The sequence below is a fragment of the Salvelinus alpinus genome, chromosome 18, assembly GCF_045679555.1.
Source record: "Salvelinus alpinus chromosome 18, SLU_Salpinus.1, whole genome shotgun sequence".
In the NCBI taxonomy this organism is placed as follows: domain Eukaryota; kingdom Metazoa; phylum Chordata; class Actinopteri; order Salmoniformes; family Salmonidae; genus Salvelinus; species Salvelinus alpinus.
The window spans coordinates 39992005-40008482 of record NC_092103.1 but is presented as its reverse complement, the minus strand read 5'-3'; the positions used below and the strand labels follow the sequence as shown (position 1 = coordinate 40008482).

At 42.5% G+C, this 16478-nt stretch overlaps 1 protein-coding gene across 2 annotated transcripts in view; it reads left to right on the top strand.

Moving 5' to 3' along the window:
* The window catches only part of megf10 (multiple EGF-like-domains 10), a 152727-nt gene that overhangs the window by 33529 nt on the left and 102720 nt on the right, over window positions 1-16478 (top strand). For both annotated transcript variants that reach the window (XM_071351872.1, XM_071351873.1), the window contains exons 3-5: window positions 2871-2972; window positions 3499-3599; window positions 11399-11491. In XM_071351872.1, coding sequence (XP_071207973.1) covers window positions 2871-2972; window positions 3499-3599; window positions 11399-11491 — 296 coding nt within the window. The remainder of the gene's footprint in view (window positions 1-2870; window positions 2973-3498; window positions 3600-11398; window positions 11492-16478) is intronic.

Genomic DNA, 16478 nt, shown 5'->3' with positions numbered 1-16478 from the left:
TGTTCCAGAGAAAGCAGAACGTCTAGAGATTAGGGCCTGTTCCAGAGAAAGCAGAACGTCCAGAGATTAGGGCCTGTTCCAGAGAAAGCAGAACGTCCAGAGATTAGGGCCTGTTCCAGAGAAAGCAGAACGTCCAGAGATTAGGGTCTGTTCCAGAGAAAGCAGAACGTTCAGAGATTAGGGCCTGTTCCAGAGAAAGCAGAACGTCCAGAGATTAGGGTCTGTTCCAGAGAAAGCAGAACGTTCAGCGATTAGGGTCTGTTCCAGAGAAAGCAGAACGTCCAGAGATTAAGGCCTGTTCCAGAGAAAGCAGAACGTTCAGAGATGCCAACTCGTTGAAGTTGAAATTGTCATCCAAATCAAGGTTAGTGATAGTGGTTCCGATGTCCAGAAGCTGTTTTCGGTTATAGGAAATGATGACAGAGACATTATGTACAAAAACAATTAACATCAGCGAAAAAAACCACAAAATGGCAGAATTGGTTTGATTTGATTTTATATCATATTAATTTTGCAATTCGTGTGATATGCTACGAATCCAATTTGTGCAATATGTTACGAATTTGTTGTGCTTAAGATCCCGGAGTCCATCTTTGAGGGAAATCCATTAAAACAGATTGAAAAGAACAAAGGTGGAGGCAGCTTTCCCAGCTAGATTCACTTTCACTGGCTAATCTGGAGCAACAGCTGCAGCCTTTCAGGAGCTGAGGGGGAGAGGAGAGAGAGAGGTTGCAGAACAGCTCCCACAGACTGTTGGGGCAAGTGTGTGTGTGTGTGTGGGTGTGGGTGTGGGTGTGGGTGTGTGCGCGTGCGTGTTTTAGAGCTGGGACGGTAAACCAAAAATTATCGACACCGATCACTTATCGCAGGCACTCTCATTATGATAAGTAGCCTATAGAAAAGAAATGTAAAGTTTTAACTGAAATAGCTTTGCTATAATGGGTGATTGTTAATGGGACAATCGATGGCTCCAACCATCAAACTAGTAGTAGTAGTTAAAATAATAATAAATACAAAAACTGTGCTGTACATTAATGTTATAAAGCTATTGTTCTATTTATCGTTATTGCATCAATTCAATTGTTGTCTTAGGTCTCTCTTTATGAAGTGTTGTGTTGTTTCTCTTGTTGTGATGTGTGTTTTGTCCTATATTTATTTTTAATTTTTTTAAATCCCAGCGCCCGTCCTCGCAGGAGGCCTTTTGCCTTTTGGTAGGCCGTCATTGTAAATAAGAATTTGTTCTTAACTGACTTGCCTTTTTCTGTAGTGTGTGTGTGTGTGTGTGTGTGTGTGTGTGTGTGTGTGTGTGTGTGTGTGTGTGTGTGTGTGTGTGTGTGTGTGTGTGTGTGTGTGTGTGTGTGTGTGTGTGTGTGTGTGTGTGTGTGTGTGTGTGTGTGTGTGTGTGTGTGTGTGTGTGTGTGTGTGTGTGTGTGTGTGTGTGTGTGTGTGTGTGTGTGACCATGCAGTTCACCGGTCTCCTCACATCCATTTCCTGTCTGATTCATATTGAATCAAAAGGCCTGTCATGTTTGCACTTTATCTCGATCAATTGCACGTTTTATTGAATGTTATTGATGTTCTGATTTTGGGTAACATCTTTTTATTTCCTCTGAGAAGTAAGTAACCCAACCGTTCCTTAAAACCAACACGTTGCTGGGAATCTTTTCGCCTTGCATGTGTAATTTTTGTGCTGTCTTATGGACTTTAAACCCCTAAATTAAAGACCTGACCGCTTTATTTTTTAAGGCCTCATATCAGGGTAACTGTAAGTGGCTAACTTATGCAATTACTGGGCACTAGGAATGTATGTTCAGACAGTTACATAGTATAGTAATTACCAGTTTTCCAAGAAATAAAGAAAAAGTGAACGCTAAAGTGTTAAGTACTCTCTAACTCAGGGGTGGGCAACTCCAGTCCTCGGGGGCCCGATTGGAGTCACAGTTTTGCCCCAGCCCCAGCTAACACACCTGACTCCAATAATCACCTAATCATGATCTTCAGTTTAGAATACAATTTAATTAATCAGCTGTGTTTACTAGGGATGGAGAAAAAGTGTGACACCAATCAAGCCCCCGAGGACTGGAGTTGCCCACCCCTGCATAACTGCACGTGGGAGTTATTTTTCAACATTGAAAAACGCTTTACTCTGGTTAAAGGCAAACGCTTTACTCTGGTTAAAGGCAAACGCTTTACTCTGGTTAAAGGCCTATCTGAAAAGAGGTGTGGCTTTGTCAAGTTGTACTTTCTTGATATAGTGCACTTGAAGTTGATGTTTCTCAAATTTGTGAACTTTAACGATGGAACATAACTAAACAATCTCACGTTCTTAACAGGCACTAGAAGGAAACATCCTTAAGGTTTCGGGCAGCCAACTCTCATTTCATACGACTCTTCCATTCCTACATTGCGTGTCTTCCAAAAAGCCCTGCGGTCAAAATTGCTCACATGCATGTCATAAGGGAGCCATTGTCACAGCCAACAGTTTTCTTCTATGCGAAACATTCTATAATCCTATTTGTAAAACCCTGTTATAAATCCGTACACTTAGAAGTGACAAAATACGAGGCCACACACAGCACAAGGGCTGTTTCGCTAATTTCACCCACTATACCCACCGCTGAGTCAGTGAAAGATGTTTGATACTTAATCCCGGTCAGATACACACAAGCAGCCTAATGGTTCCCTTATTAAACCACTTAGTGCCTAGCCTAGTGGTAGCGGGACCATAAGTTATGGGACCACACGCAAGACATGTTGGCTAAATAGGGTCCGTGGTGAGCGCTCGTGTGTGTTTGTAACTCCCCCCCCTTCTCTCTTCCTTTCTAACGGACCCCCCCTCCCTCTTTTCTCTTGCTCTTCCTCTCTTTTAGCTACTCGGTCACCGTCCAGGAGTCGTACGCCCACCCCTTTGATCAGATTTATTACACCAGCTGCTCCGACATCCTCAACTGGTTCAAGTGCACGCGGCACAGGTGAGGACGGAGCGGTCAATGGAGGGATGGAGAGTGTGTGCGTGCATGCATGCGTGTGTGTGTACACGTGCGTGTGTGTGTGCGTGTGTGTGTGTGTCTGTAGTGTGTGTGTGTGTGTGTGTGTGTGTGTGTGTGTGTGTGTGTGTGTGTGTGTGTGTGTGTGTGTGTGTGTGTGTGTGTGTGTGTGTGTGTGTGTGTGTGTGTGTGTGTGTGTGTGTGTGTGTGTGTGTGTGTGTGTGTGTGTGTGTGTGTGTGTGTGTGTGTGTGTGTGTGTGTGTGTGTTGGGGTGATGGATGTATGTGTCACTGAGAATGATATTAGGTCAAACCAAGTCAACAGCGATGATTTCCATAACAATGTATTTTGTTTATAAGTACTGTAAGTTCCATAAAGAAATAGTATGTTTGTAATTAGCCAACTTGTGCACCATTAGTAGATGTCTGTTCACATTTCTACCTTAGTTTATTGTCTCCACTATGTTTCCTATGTTCCCCATACTGACCATTAAGTGTCTGTGTGTCTTAAGGGTGAGCTATCGGACGGCCTACCGCAGAGGAGAGAAAACTATGTACCGCCGCAAGTCTCAGTGTTGCCCCGGCTTCTACGAGAGCAGGGAGATGTGTGTCCGTACGTATCCCTCCACCCTATCTGCTGCCATTGAACGTATCACTCTCCTCCCTATCTGCTAGCATTGAACATATCCCTCCTCTCTATCTGCTACCATTGAAATGATCCCTCCTCTCTATCTGCTACCATTGAACATATCTCTCCTCCCTATCTGCTACCATTGAACATATCTCTCCTCCCTATCTGCTACCATTGAACATATCTCTCCTCTCTATCTGCTACCATTGAACATATCTCTCCTCCCTATCTGCTACCATTGAACATATCTCTCCTCTCTATCTGCTACCATTGAACATATCTCTCCTCTCTATCTGCTACCATTGAACATATCTCTCCTCCCTATCTGCTACCATTGAACATATCTCTCCTCCCTATCTGCTACCATTGAACATATCTCTCCTCTCTATCTGCTACCATTGAACATATCTCTCCTCCCTATCTGCTACCATTGAACATATCTCTCCTCTCTATCTGCTACCATTGAACATATCTCTCCTCTCTATCTGCTACCATTGAACATATCTCTCCTCTCTATCTGCTACCATTGAACATAACCATCCTCTCTATCTGCTACCATTGAACATATCTCTCCTCTCTATCTGCTACCATTGAACATATCTCTCCTCCCTATCTTCTACCATTGAACATATCTCTCCTCTCTATCTGCTACCATTGAACATATCTCTCCTCTCTATCTGCTACCATTGAACATATCTCTCCTCTCTATCTGCTACCATTGAACATATCTCTCCTCTCTATCTGCTACCATTGAACATAACCATCCTCCCTATCTGCTACCATTGAACATATCTCTCCTCTCTATCTGCTACCATTGAACATAACCATCCTCTCTATCTGCTACCATTGAACATATCTCTCCTCTCTATCTGCTACCATTGAACATATCTCTCCTCCCTATCTGCTACCATTGAACATAACCATCCTCCCTATCTGGTACCATTGAACATATCTCTCCTCTCTATCTGCTACCATTGAACATATCTCTCCTCCCTATCCCCTATCTGCTACCATTGAACATATCTCTCCTCCCTATCTGCTACCATTGAACATAACCATCCTCCCTATCTGCTACCAATGAACATATCTCTCCTCCCTATCTGCTACCATTGAACATATCTCTCCTCTCTATCTTCTACCATTGAACATATCTCTCCTCTCTATCTGCTACCATTGAACATATCTCTCCTCTCTATCTTCTACCATTGAACATATCTCTCCTCCCTATCTGCTACCATTGAACATATCTCTCCTCCCTATCTGCTACCATTGAACATAACCATCCTCCCTATCTGCTACCAATGAACATATCTCTCCTCCCTATCTGCTACCATTGAACATATCTCTCCTCTCTATCTTCTACCATTGAACATATCTCTCCTCTCTATCTGCTACCATTGAACATAACCATCCTCCCTATCTGCTACCAATGAACATATCTCTCCTCCCTATCTGCTACCATTGAACATATCTCTCCTCTCTATCTGCTACCATTGAACATATCTCTCCTCTCTATCTGCTACCATTGAACATAACCATCCTCCCTATCTGCTACCAATGAACATATCTCTCCTCTCTATCTGCTACCATTGAACATAACCATCCTCCCCTATCTGCTACCATTGAACATATCTCTCCTCCCTATCCCCTATCTGCTACCATTGAACATATCTCTCCTCTCTATCTGCTACCATTGAACATAACCATCCTCCCTATCTGCTACCATTGAACATATCTCTCCTCCCTATCTGCTACCATTGAACATATCTCTCCTCCCTATCTGCTACCATTGAACATATCTCTCCTCTCTATCTGCTACCATTGAACATATCTCTCCTCTCTATCTGCTACCATTGAACATAACCATCCTCCCTATCTGCTACCAATGAACATATCTCTCCTCCCTATCTGCTACCATTGAACATATCTCTCCTCTCTATCTGCTACCATTGAACATATCTCTCCTCCCTATCTGCTACCATTGAACATATCTCTCCTCCCTATCTGCTACCATTGAACATATCTCTCCTCCCTATCTGCTACCATTGAACATATCTCTCCTCCCTATCTGCTACCATTGAACATATCTCTCCTCTCTATCTGCTACCATTGAACATATCTCTCCTCCCTATCTGCTACCATTGAACATATCTCTCCTCCCTATCTGCTACCATTGAACATATCTCTCCTCCCTATCTGCTACCATTGAACATATCTCTCCTCCCTATCTGCTACCATTGAACATATCTCTCCTCCCTATCTGCTACCATTGAACATATCTCTCCTCTCTATCTGCTACCATTGAACATATCTCTCCTCCCTATCTGCTACCATTGAACATATCTCTCCTCTCTATCTGCTACCATTGAACATATCTCTCCTCCCTATCCCCTATCTGCTACCATTGAACATATCTCTCCTCCCTATCTGCTACCATTGAACATATCTCTCCTCTCTATCTGCTACCATTGAACATATCTCTCCTCCCTATCCCCTATCTGCTACCATTGAACATATCTCTCCTCGGCTTACGGCTTTGCATAATCAGAACAATGAAAGTGCACTGCCTAGGATTTAGTAGGATGAGGGTGGCCACCTAAGGCCTAGTAGATGGTTGACCCTTGACCCTATGAATTATGATGTGACTCAAACTGCTTGCTCCCCTATCTGCTACCATTGAACATATCTCTCCTCCCTATCTGCTACCATTGAACATAACCATCCTCCCCTATCTGCTACCATTGAACATATCTCTCCTCCCTATCTGCTACCATTGAACATAACCATCCTCCCCTATCTGCTACCATTGAACATATCTCTCCTCTCTATCTGCTACCATTGAACATATCTCTCCTCTCTATCTGCTACCATTAAACGTATACCTCCTCATCCACAACAATTTAACGTATACGTCCACTCTATCTGCTGCCATTGAAGTTATCTCTTCCCTATCCACAACAGTGAACGTATGTAAAGGAGTGCGTAACTGGCTGCAGGGAAGTCAGGCGCAGGAGAGCAGAAATGGGTAGCAAACAGAGCCCTTTATTAAGGCGAACCAAACACGGTACTAAGAAAACTAAACACGCACGGGTTACAATAACCCGGCGCAAACCAGCCTGGAGTACACATACATTTACATATAACAATTCCACACACAGGCATGGGGGGAAACAGAGGGTTATATGCAAGACGAGTAATGAGGGAATGCAAACCAGGTGTGCGGGAAAACAAGACAAAACAAATGGAAAATGAAAGGTGGATCGGCGATGGCTAGAAGACCGATGATGTCGACCGCTGAACACCGCCCGAACAAGGAGAGGTACCGACCTCGGCGGAAGTCGTAACAACGTATCACTCCTCCCTATCGCTCTCAATTGAACTCTGGCCTATGTTCCATTATACCATGTATAGTTACTTTGGTAACCATTATGTAACTACAGCACTCAGTTGTACATACAGTAACAGGAGATAACTATAACTATCTGTACATAAAATACATCATTTCATTTGTGATTTAATTCAAATAATAGGAAACTCAATAAATATTTTTCTAATTAGTTTAAATATAGCTACAATGTAATTACATAAAAACTGGGACATTTCATGGGAATTCAATACTTTAATATGCAACCTAATGTAAATTGTGACCTCTTACTGGAAAACAAAAGCTCATGGTTGTGTGGTGGTTATGCACTCCAACAGTATTCAGTGTGTTTATCATTAGTCCTGAATGTTACATTTCCAATAACTTGCTGAGATATTCTATGAAAGCAATGGGATGTAGGCCACAGGGAAATGTTACGGCTTTGCATAATCAGAACAATGAAAGTGCACTGCCTAGGATTTAGTAGGATGAGGGTGGCCACCTAAGGCCTAGTAGATGGTTGACCCTTGACCCTATGAATTATGATGTGACTCAAACTGCTTGCTCACGAGAGTCATACAGTATATGATATGGATCTGTTGACGGTCATCTGTTAATCGCTGTGTGGTTGAGTAGTAACACCTCAAAACTCCTATTAGAGCCAAAGGTTGTGGGTTCAATACCAACTACTGGCTTTTGTGAACTTTTTCCATCTGTGCTGTTTCAATAAATGTCAAAAAAGTGTGAAAGGAGGGTGGAATACACCCCCCCCCCCCCCCCCCCCATGTTCTGCCCCTACTTATCAAGGAAACATTGACTCCAAATGGTTGGAACTGAAAGTTTTGTCTGCCAGCCACCAAAATGCACATTTTCGATGCTTTTGCAACCCACCTCGGGGAAAAACAACATAGAGGAAACACTGATGACTGTTGTGTCCGCATGTGGCGGGCGACCGACCAATCGCCACCCAGAAGCAGAGCTTGTGTCTCAGGAGTCAGGAACAACAGGTGTGTAGCAGACATACAGAGGGGCCCCAGAGGTCGAGACAAAAACAACAACTGACCCGGCAACAGGAGAAAGCCATAAAAACAAACCTCCATTTCAACAACCGCCTCACAACAAACCCTCTGTCTGTGTAGAGAAAACGCTTGCCATCACATTGTGAGCAGTTGTACAACTGACACTACTAGAGGAGTAGTTATTGTCGGATTTATTTGGACTTCTTTGATTTTGTGCCCGGTAAGTGTGGTTATTAAGCAGTTGGATTGAGTCAAAATAATTAAATCAAAGTGATGTTTAGCAATGATAAACTATGAGGCTAAAAGATGGACTGATAGTCAGTTCCCTTTATCGCTGGTGAATCAGCTTTTTACTCGACAGAGTGGATGTGAGAATGTGACCGCTCGGGGCTCAAAGGGAACTTTAGTCCGGGCTCTATAAAGGTACTGTTGTGTGGTGAATACAGTAAACCACAATCACATGCTGCCCTCTGATTTCCCCAGTTTCCTCCTCCATCAATAAACTTACAGTCTCCCCGGGTGGAAGCCATTTTGTGTCAAATATCAACTGAAATACATGGTACGTAATAAATGAGGACGTAAATGTAAATGAAGACAGATGGATACAGATGTTAAGATGTAACAACATCAGCTTTGTTAGAATAAATTTATTAGTAAAGTTAATATCATGTAATGTTATTTTGATAAGATTGAGTACATTTTTAAATATGGGATTCTTTTATCTAGTGCAGTGGTCTGAAGAATGTGCCCCGGGAGCCATTTTCTGGCCCGCCGTCTGAATTAACGTGGCCCCAATCTGTGCTACCATCACTTGCCTCTCAGATTATGTGGCCCTTGGTAGTTTAGTTGGTAGAGCGTGGCACTTCTATCACCAGGGTTGTGGGTGCAATTCCCAAGGGGGAGTAGTATGAAAAAAATATATGAAAATGCATCCACTCACTACTCTAAGTTGCTCTGGATAAGAGCGTATGCTAAGTTACTCAAATGTATTTGAAAATATTTTATGTTGGGGAAATAAGAACTCAAATTCATACACAAAATCAGTTAATTCATTGTGAGCACTATTTAGGCTAACACTATTTAGGCTAACATAAAATAATCAATTGCTGTAGTGTGTGAATGTAAAAAAAAAAATTGATGGCGTCATTGTTTTTGACCGCTCGTCACTCATGACCTCACTCATGAAACCTTTTACAAACACACACTGTTTAAATGACATCACCCATGGAACCTTTAACCCCCACTGTTTCAGTGACATCACCCATGGAACCTTTAACTTCTTATGGCTGCAGGGGCAGTATTGAGTAGCTTGGATGAAAGGTGCACAGAGGTGCCCAGAGTAAACGGCCTGCTCCTCAGTCATAGTTGCTAATATATGCATATTATTATTAGTATTGGATAGAAAACACTCTGAAGTTTCTAAAACTGTTTGAATTATGTCTGCGAGTATAACAGAACTCATATGGCAGGCAAAAACCTGAGAAGTTCCACTTCCTGTTTGGATTTTTTCTGAGGCTGGTAGATTTTCAACCAAGGTCCCATTGAAATTACAGCGAGATATGGATGAGTTTTCCACTAGATGTCAACAGTCAATAGAACTTTGTCTGATGACTCTAACGTGAAGGGGGGCCGAAGGAGACAGGAATGAGTCACCACTGCCATGAGCTGACCATGCTTAAACCACGCGCGTTCACGTGAGAGGCAGCTCCGTTCCATCGCTCAACTGAAGTCAATGTAATTCTCCGGTTGGAACGTTATTCAAGATGTATGTTAACAACATTCTAAAGATTGATTCAATACATCGTTTGACATGTTTCTACTGACTGTTACGGAACCTTTGTACATTTCGTCACGTTATAGTGGACGCGCTTTGTGACTTTGGAATTGTTTACCAAACGCGCTAACCAAAGTAGCTAATTGGACATAAATAACGGACATTATCGAACAAATCAAGCATTTATTGTGGACCTGGGATTCCTGGGAGTGCATTCTGATGTAGATCATCAAAGGTAAGCAAACATTTATCATGTATTTTCTGGTTTCTGTTGACTCCAACATGAGCTCCGTCTCAGATTATTGCATGGTTTGCTTTTTCCGTAAAGTCTTTTTGAAATCTGACACAGCGTTTGCATTAAGGAGAGGTATATCTATAATTCTATGTGTATAACTTACTTGTATTATCATCTACATTTATGATGAGTATTTCTGTTGAAACGATGTAGCTATGCACTATCACTGGATGTTTTTGGAACTAGTGAATGTAATGAAGATCATCAAAGGTTAGTGATTAATTTTAGCTATATTTCTGCTTTTTGTGACTGCTATCTTTCGCTGGAAAAATGGCTGTGCTTATTGTGGTTTGGTGTGACCTAACATAATTGTTTGTAGTGCTTTCGCTGAAAAGCATATTTGAAATCGGACACTTTGGTGGGATTAACAACAAGAATACCTTTAAAATGGCATAAGACACATGTATGTCTGAAGAATTTTAATTATGAGATTTCTGTTTTTTGAATTTGGCGCCCTGCACTTTCACTGGCTGTTGTCATATCGATCCCGTTAGCGGGATTGCAGCCATATGAAGTTAACACCCACTGTTTTAATTACATCACCCATGGAACCTTTAACCCCCACTGTTTCAATGACATCACCCATGGAACCTTTAACCCCCACTGTTTCAATGACATCACCCATGGAACCTTTAACCCCCACTGTTTCTATGACATCACTCATGGAACCTTTAACCCCCACTGTTTCAATGACATCACCCATGGAACCTTTAACCCCCACTGTTTCAATGACATCACCCACCATATTTGCTTTGTTTGATGGGCGGAAAAATAACAGATTTCCTCAGCTTTAACAAAAATACATGAAACAAAAGTTCACAAATAGCACACTAAGTAACCGTGAATGTCCTATCAATGCCTCCAAAAGGGCCATCTTTATTGCCGGTCGGTCTGACGTTACATTCATGTACATGTTTTTTTTTACGTTGTGGACCAATCAAGTCCAGCCTGAAGTCTCTGTCCCTAATGAATTGGATCCCATTCTCACTGGAATTCTGATTGTCTATTCTTAACATGAGTTTAAATTGTAATAGTTTTCTTTCAAATACTTTAGCTGCGCTTGATTGAATTTGCCCTGTTTAATGGAACCAAATGGCGTAGTCCCAGAAGTGCAAACCACACCCATCTCACGCTCCAGACAGGCTCAGTCAAACCCTTCTTATGACATTGTTGTTATCGGTTCATCAATCTGTATTCCTTTGATGTAAATCCACATGGTTTTCCTGGGAGTAGCAATGTAAAATCTAAACCTTACTTTCCTCTTGTTTTTCCCTCTCTCTCCTCATCCCTCCCTTCTATTTCCCTGCTCCTCCTCATCACTCTCTCCAGCCCACTGTGCCGAGAAGTGTGTTCACGGCCGTTGTGTAGCCCCCAGCACCTGCCAGTGTGAGCCCGGCTGGGGGGGCCCCGACTGCTCCAGTGGTGAGACTCTACAGCTGTGTCTGTCAGTCTATTTGTCTGTCTGTCCGTATGTCTGTCTGTCCGCCTCGGCCTGCCTACACACACACGCACACACACACACAGAGATAGAGAGTAACACACACGCAGGCACAAAGACAAACACACACACAGAGAGATAGAGAGTAACACACACGCAGGCTCAAAGACAAACACACACACAGAGAGATAGAGAGTAACACACACGCAGGCACGTCGCAGCCGGCCGCAACCGGGAGATCCGTGGGGCGACGCACAATTGGCATAGCGTCGTCCGGGTTAGGGAGGGTTTGGCCGGTAGGGATATCCTTGTCTCAGTATGTTAAAATGTATGCACTCTACTGTAAGTCGCTCTGGATAAGAGCGTCTGCTCTTGGCCGGTAGGGATATCCTTGTCTCAGTATGTAAAAATGTAATAAAATGTATGCACTCTACTGTAAGTTGCTCTGGATAAGAGCGTCTGCTAAATGACTAAAAATGTAAAATGTAAACAAAGACAAACACACACACAGAGAGATAGAGAGTAACACACGCAGGCACAAAGACAAACACACACACAGAGAAAGAGAGAGAGCGAGAAAGAAAGAGAGATATACACACACACACTAACAGGCGTTTTGTCTCTCAGCTCGCACATAGTGTGACTCTCTTAGACCCTACTGCCAATACACACTTCCTCCCTCACACACACACCAGGCTCGTCCACCCCTCTGATCTCATTTGGGCACACTTGGGTTCGCTTTTATCTTGAACTTCCGTATTTGTTACGACGTGAATGTGACATGGGTGAAGTCACCCTATTTTTGTTAGTCTGGAACCGCTTTGATGTATAAATATGGACGTGACACCCCTTCAGCCACGTCGTTTGTACCCTGATCCACAGCTGCAGACAAAGTGGGGACACCGTGTGTGTCAGCATCCCAAATGGCACCCTATTTCCTATGTAGTGCACTACTTTTGACCAGGGGCCTATGGGCTTTTTGCTAGGTAGTGCACTACATAGTGAACAGGGGGCCATTTGGGACACTTGCCTGTGAGTTGTGAGATTGCCAGGTCTTCTTCTATGTGCTCTGTCTGAAAGGCGTCACACTTCATGGCCTTTGTCTTTGTTAGCCAAACGGCAGGGCAGAACTTCCACTCACTGCCTTCTCTTTCAAGATGGCCAGCATGACTGCCCACTGGAGTTATAACATGCAATCAGCGACACCTATCTCCTTATAAATATAGCTTATTTTAGATTGTCATTTGAGGAACTTTGGGATAAAGTTTAGATTATGAAATGTTTGGGTTTTGAGACTTGTTTTCTTGATCTAGAATGAATGTAGAGCAAATTGTGTAGGGGGGATAAGTGATGTTATCAGATTAAAAGGTCTCCTCTTTCAGTCTCTATTGAAACAGGTGTAGGGAGTCTATGAGCCCTGTGTGTGTCTGTGTGCGTAATGCGTGGGCGTGTGTAAGTGTGTATGCGACTGTGCGTGCGTGAGCCTCCGCACATGTGTGTGTCTGTGATTATATTAGGTGCTCAAGCATTGCTCCCCCGCTGTCTCCAGTGTCCATCGTTTAATAAAGGAGCTTATTGTTGTGTCTGGAGCCTGGGACTCCCTAAGGACCTGAACAGGCCTGACTAATCTGTCTGATGGTGGGGAACCAGATCCAAATATCACTAGTCTGGGATCTGACTGGCTAACTGGACCAAAGGTAAAAAGTAAGGAGATATGGCCATAGATAGGCTTGTGGCGCTATATCACTTAAAACCACTTGTGCCTTACATAATGGGATCAAAGTGCACAAACTTGTCCAAAGTTGCCCTGTTAGATGAAAATGAAAATGTTATTGTTACTGCTAGGCTATTCCAGAGGGAACTACCTTTTTAAATGTTATTGTTACTGCTAGGCTATTCCAGAGGGAACTACCTTTTTAAATGTTATTGTTACTGCTAGGCTATTCCAGAGGGAACTACCTTTTTACACTTTACCGTTATTTACAAGTCATTTAGCAGATCCTCTTATGCAGAGCAAACATATATTTATATGTTCATACTTTCTTTTCCTGTACTGGTGCCCTGTGGGAATCAAACCCACAACCCTGGCATTGCAAGCACCATGCTCTACCAACTGAGCCAAGCGGGAATCATTTTTGTAAAGTTAGGATTTTGAATTATTTTGACAGTATGAGAATGATATCATTCCGTGAGTATTACACAGCCACAGTGAGGGGTCCTACTGGCCGTTGGTCTGCTCCTGGGGCCGCCACACGTGTCCCTATGATTACTGTAACTAATCTGTATTGACTGCTTGGTTCATGGATCAATAAGAGTAGCTCAGGATAGCCCCTCAGGCCCACCCCTGGTGGGTGTGTTTGTTAACATCTGATTAGCTCAAAGTCTGTTTTCACCCAAACCATCCAATGAGTCAACTTGTTTTGTTTGAAAGATGGACATGGGAGAGTCTGATGGGGAATGTTTTCAGTTATTTGTTGTCTGTGAAAACACAGTAACATCTCTATTTGGAATGCAGTATATTTTGTTTTGCTGTGTTACAGGCTACATATTCTTCTAAGCATGCTGTTTCAGGAAATATATCTTTGTGGGAAAGTAGAAATATTTACATATACATTAAATGTAAGCGAATATACACATAGAAGTCGCTTTGTACGATAAATAATATAGCAATATACAATAATTGTGGTGTAATCTACCCAACTATCCATCTTACTGCTTTGAGATCAGAGTCAACTCATTGAGTGGAACAGTCGAAGGCTAAGCCAACCAGTCGTGTTGAGAATGAATATCCATTTCCTTTTTAAAACCAGGTCTTAGCTGCATTCAGTCTCTGTTTTGGGGGGCCCCCTTGAGCCAGTCTCTCAAAGGGGGTGGGGGGGTCCCGTGCAGTATCCTAGTACCCTATTCAATATCCCCCTAAGTAATATGACTTTTCATTTCCTCTTGAGCCTTAAAAGCCAGACTTATTGTTGCCTTATTGTTGCCTCTAGTTTACGGATCAACGGACCCCAACAATATGTCTGAGGATTGTTTTTGCTGTGGGGTTCAAGAACAAGAGGAAAAGGGAGTACGCTAAATCTCTTTCTTAGATTAAAAAGGAAGTGTGGGAATAATGAAAGAGAGAAATTGTAAGGATGGTAATGTAGGAAATAACCCGAGGGTCTAGCTCTTGTGATTTCACAGTAGACACATGACAACAACAACCCAACAACCCAAGATACTCAGGAGGGACTGTTTCAATTTGTTGAGGACTCTTGATATGTCTCTTATCTATTCACTAGTTTTAACATCAAACCTTTCAAAAGACCTTAACTCAATGACCCCCTCACAAAATGAAGCGATGCTAACCACTACTTAGCGCCACTACCTAGCGCTCAACGCCACTCAGACGATTTGTATCAAATGTATGAAAACAATCTAACCTTTAAATGAAGCACTAATACCCAGCTGTTTTCGAAGATCCCCTTTCAATTCCAAGACCCCACAATTCACAGAAACCTCCCTGCCTCTTGGAAAATAAAAGGTATTAATACCTTATTAATACCTTGCGCTGAAACGCCATATCCACACAATGGCTTGGTCATAAAGTGTCAGGCTTTTGTTTACGAGACAGGAGAGAGTTAGTTAGTTAGCTCAGAGGAGCCTGTTTGGCTGGTGTGGATTATATGCTGTATTAGGATCATCTAGGGCAGTCTGGGCACACACAGTGAGGAACAATCAGACACACACAGCTGAAGACATTAGTCTGGAAACAGTGTGTCAGGTGTTAGGTTTATGTGGGTTGGCTTTTACATGGAGATGGAGGTTGTGTTCCAAATGGCACCCTATTTCCTAGTTCACTACTTTTGACTAGAACCCTATGGGCCCTGAATAGGGTGCCATATGGGATGCACCGTAGCCTATTGTGGCCCCTCTTTACATTGAACTGTATTTCATTTGGGAAATGATAAGCCTGCAATAGGGAATTTACAATAGCTGTCGGTCTCCTCTTATACTTTCATACTTGATATATGCTTGATTTAACAGGTGTTGTTTTAAGTTATTACTTTACAGCACTGGTTGAATATATATTTCTATATTTTCTGTATTGAACTTGGCATGAGTGGCTTAGAGTTTGGATACCTAAACCCAAAAAATGTGGAGGAAAGCAGTTACACAGTGGTATCCAACTGGGGAAAAACTGGTTAAATCAACATTGTTTCCATGTCATTTCAACAACAAAAAGTCTATGTGATGACGTTGAATAAATGTGGAAAACTAATTGGATTTGCAAAAAGTCATCAATGTAAAGGAATTTCATCTTTTTTTACACCACTTTTAACCAAAACGTTGGTGATTTTTTGTTGTTGTTAATTTCACGTTGAATTCACGTTACTTAACAACTCAACCAAATTGAAATCAAAGAGACTGTAGCATTAGAGCATCCCAGTAGTAAGTGTGTTTACCGTACAACTCCAACACTTCACGTGATATACAGTGAGTGTACAAAACATTAAGAACACCCTCCTAATATTGCGCCTGGCACCTACTACCATACCCGTTCAAAGGCACTTCGATCTTTTGTCTTGCCCATTCACCCTCTGGATGGCACACATACACAATCCATGTCTCTATTGTCTCAAGGCTTAAAAATCCTTCTTTAACCTGTCTCCTCCCCTTCATCTACACTGATTGAAGTGGATTTAACAAGTGACATCAATAAGGGATCATAGCTTTCACCTGGATTCACCTGGTCAGTCTATGTCATGGAAAGAGCAGGTGTTCCTAAAATGTGGTACACTCAGTGTATATAATGACATAAACATAGTACCAGCCCTAGGCCATCTATCCAGCCATGTACCCAGGCTGTACCCAAACCAAGGGAGACAAATAACTTCAAATGCCTTGCAAATGCCATTTCTGAGCTGTCCAGCTTGAGTATCTCACTGGAGTATCCCACGGAAGTTAATTGTCATGGTCGAATCTTTGGAA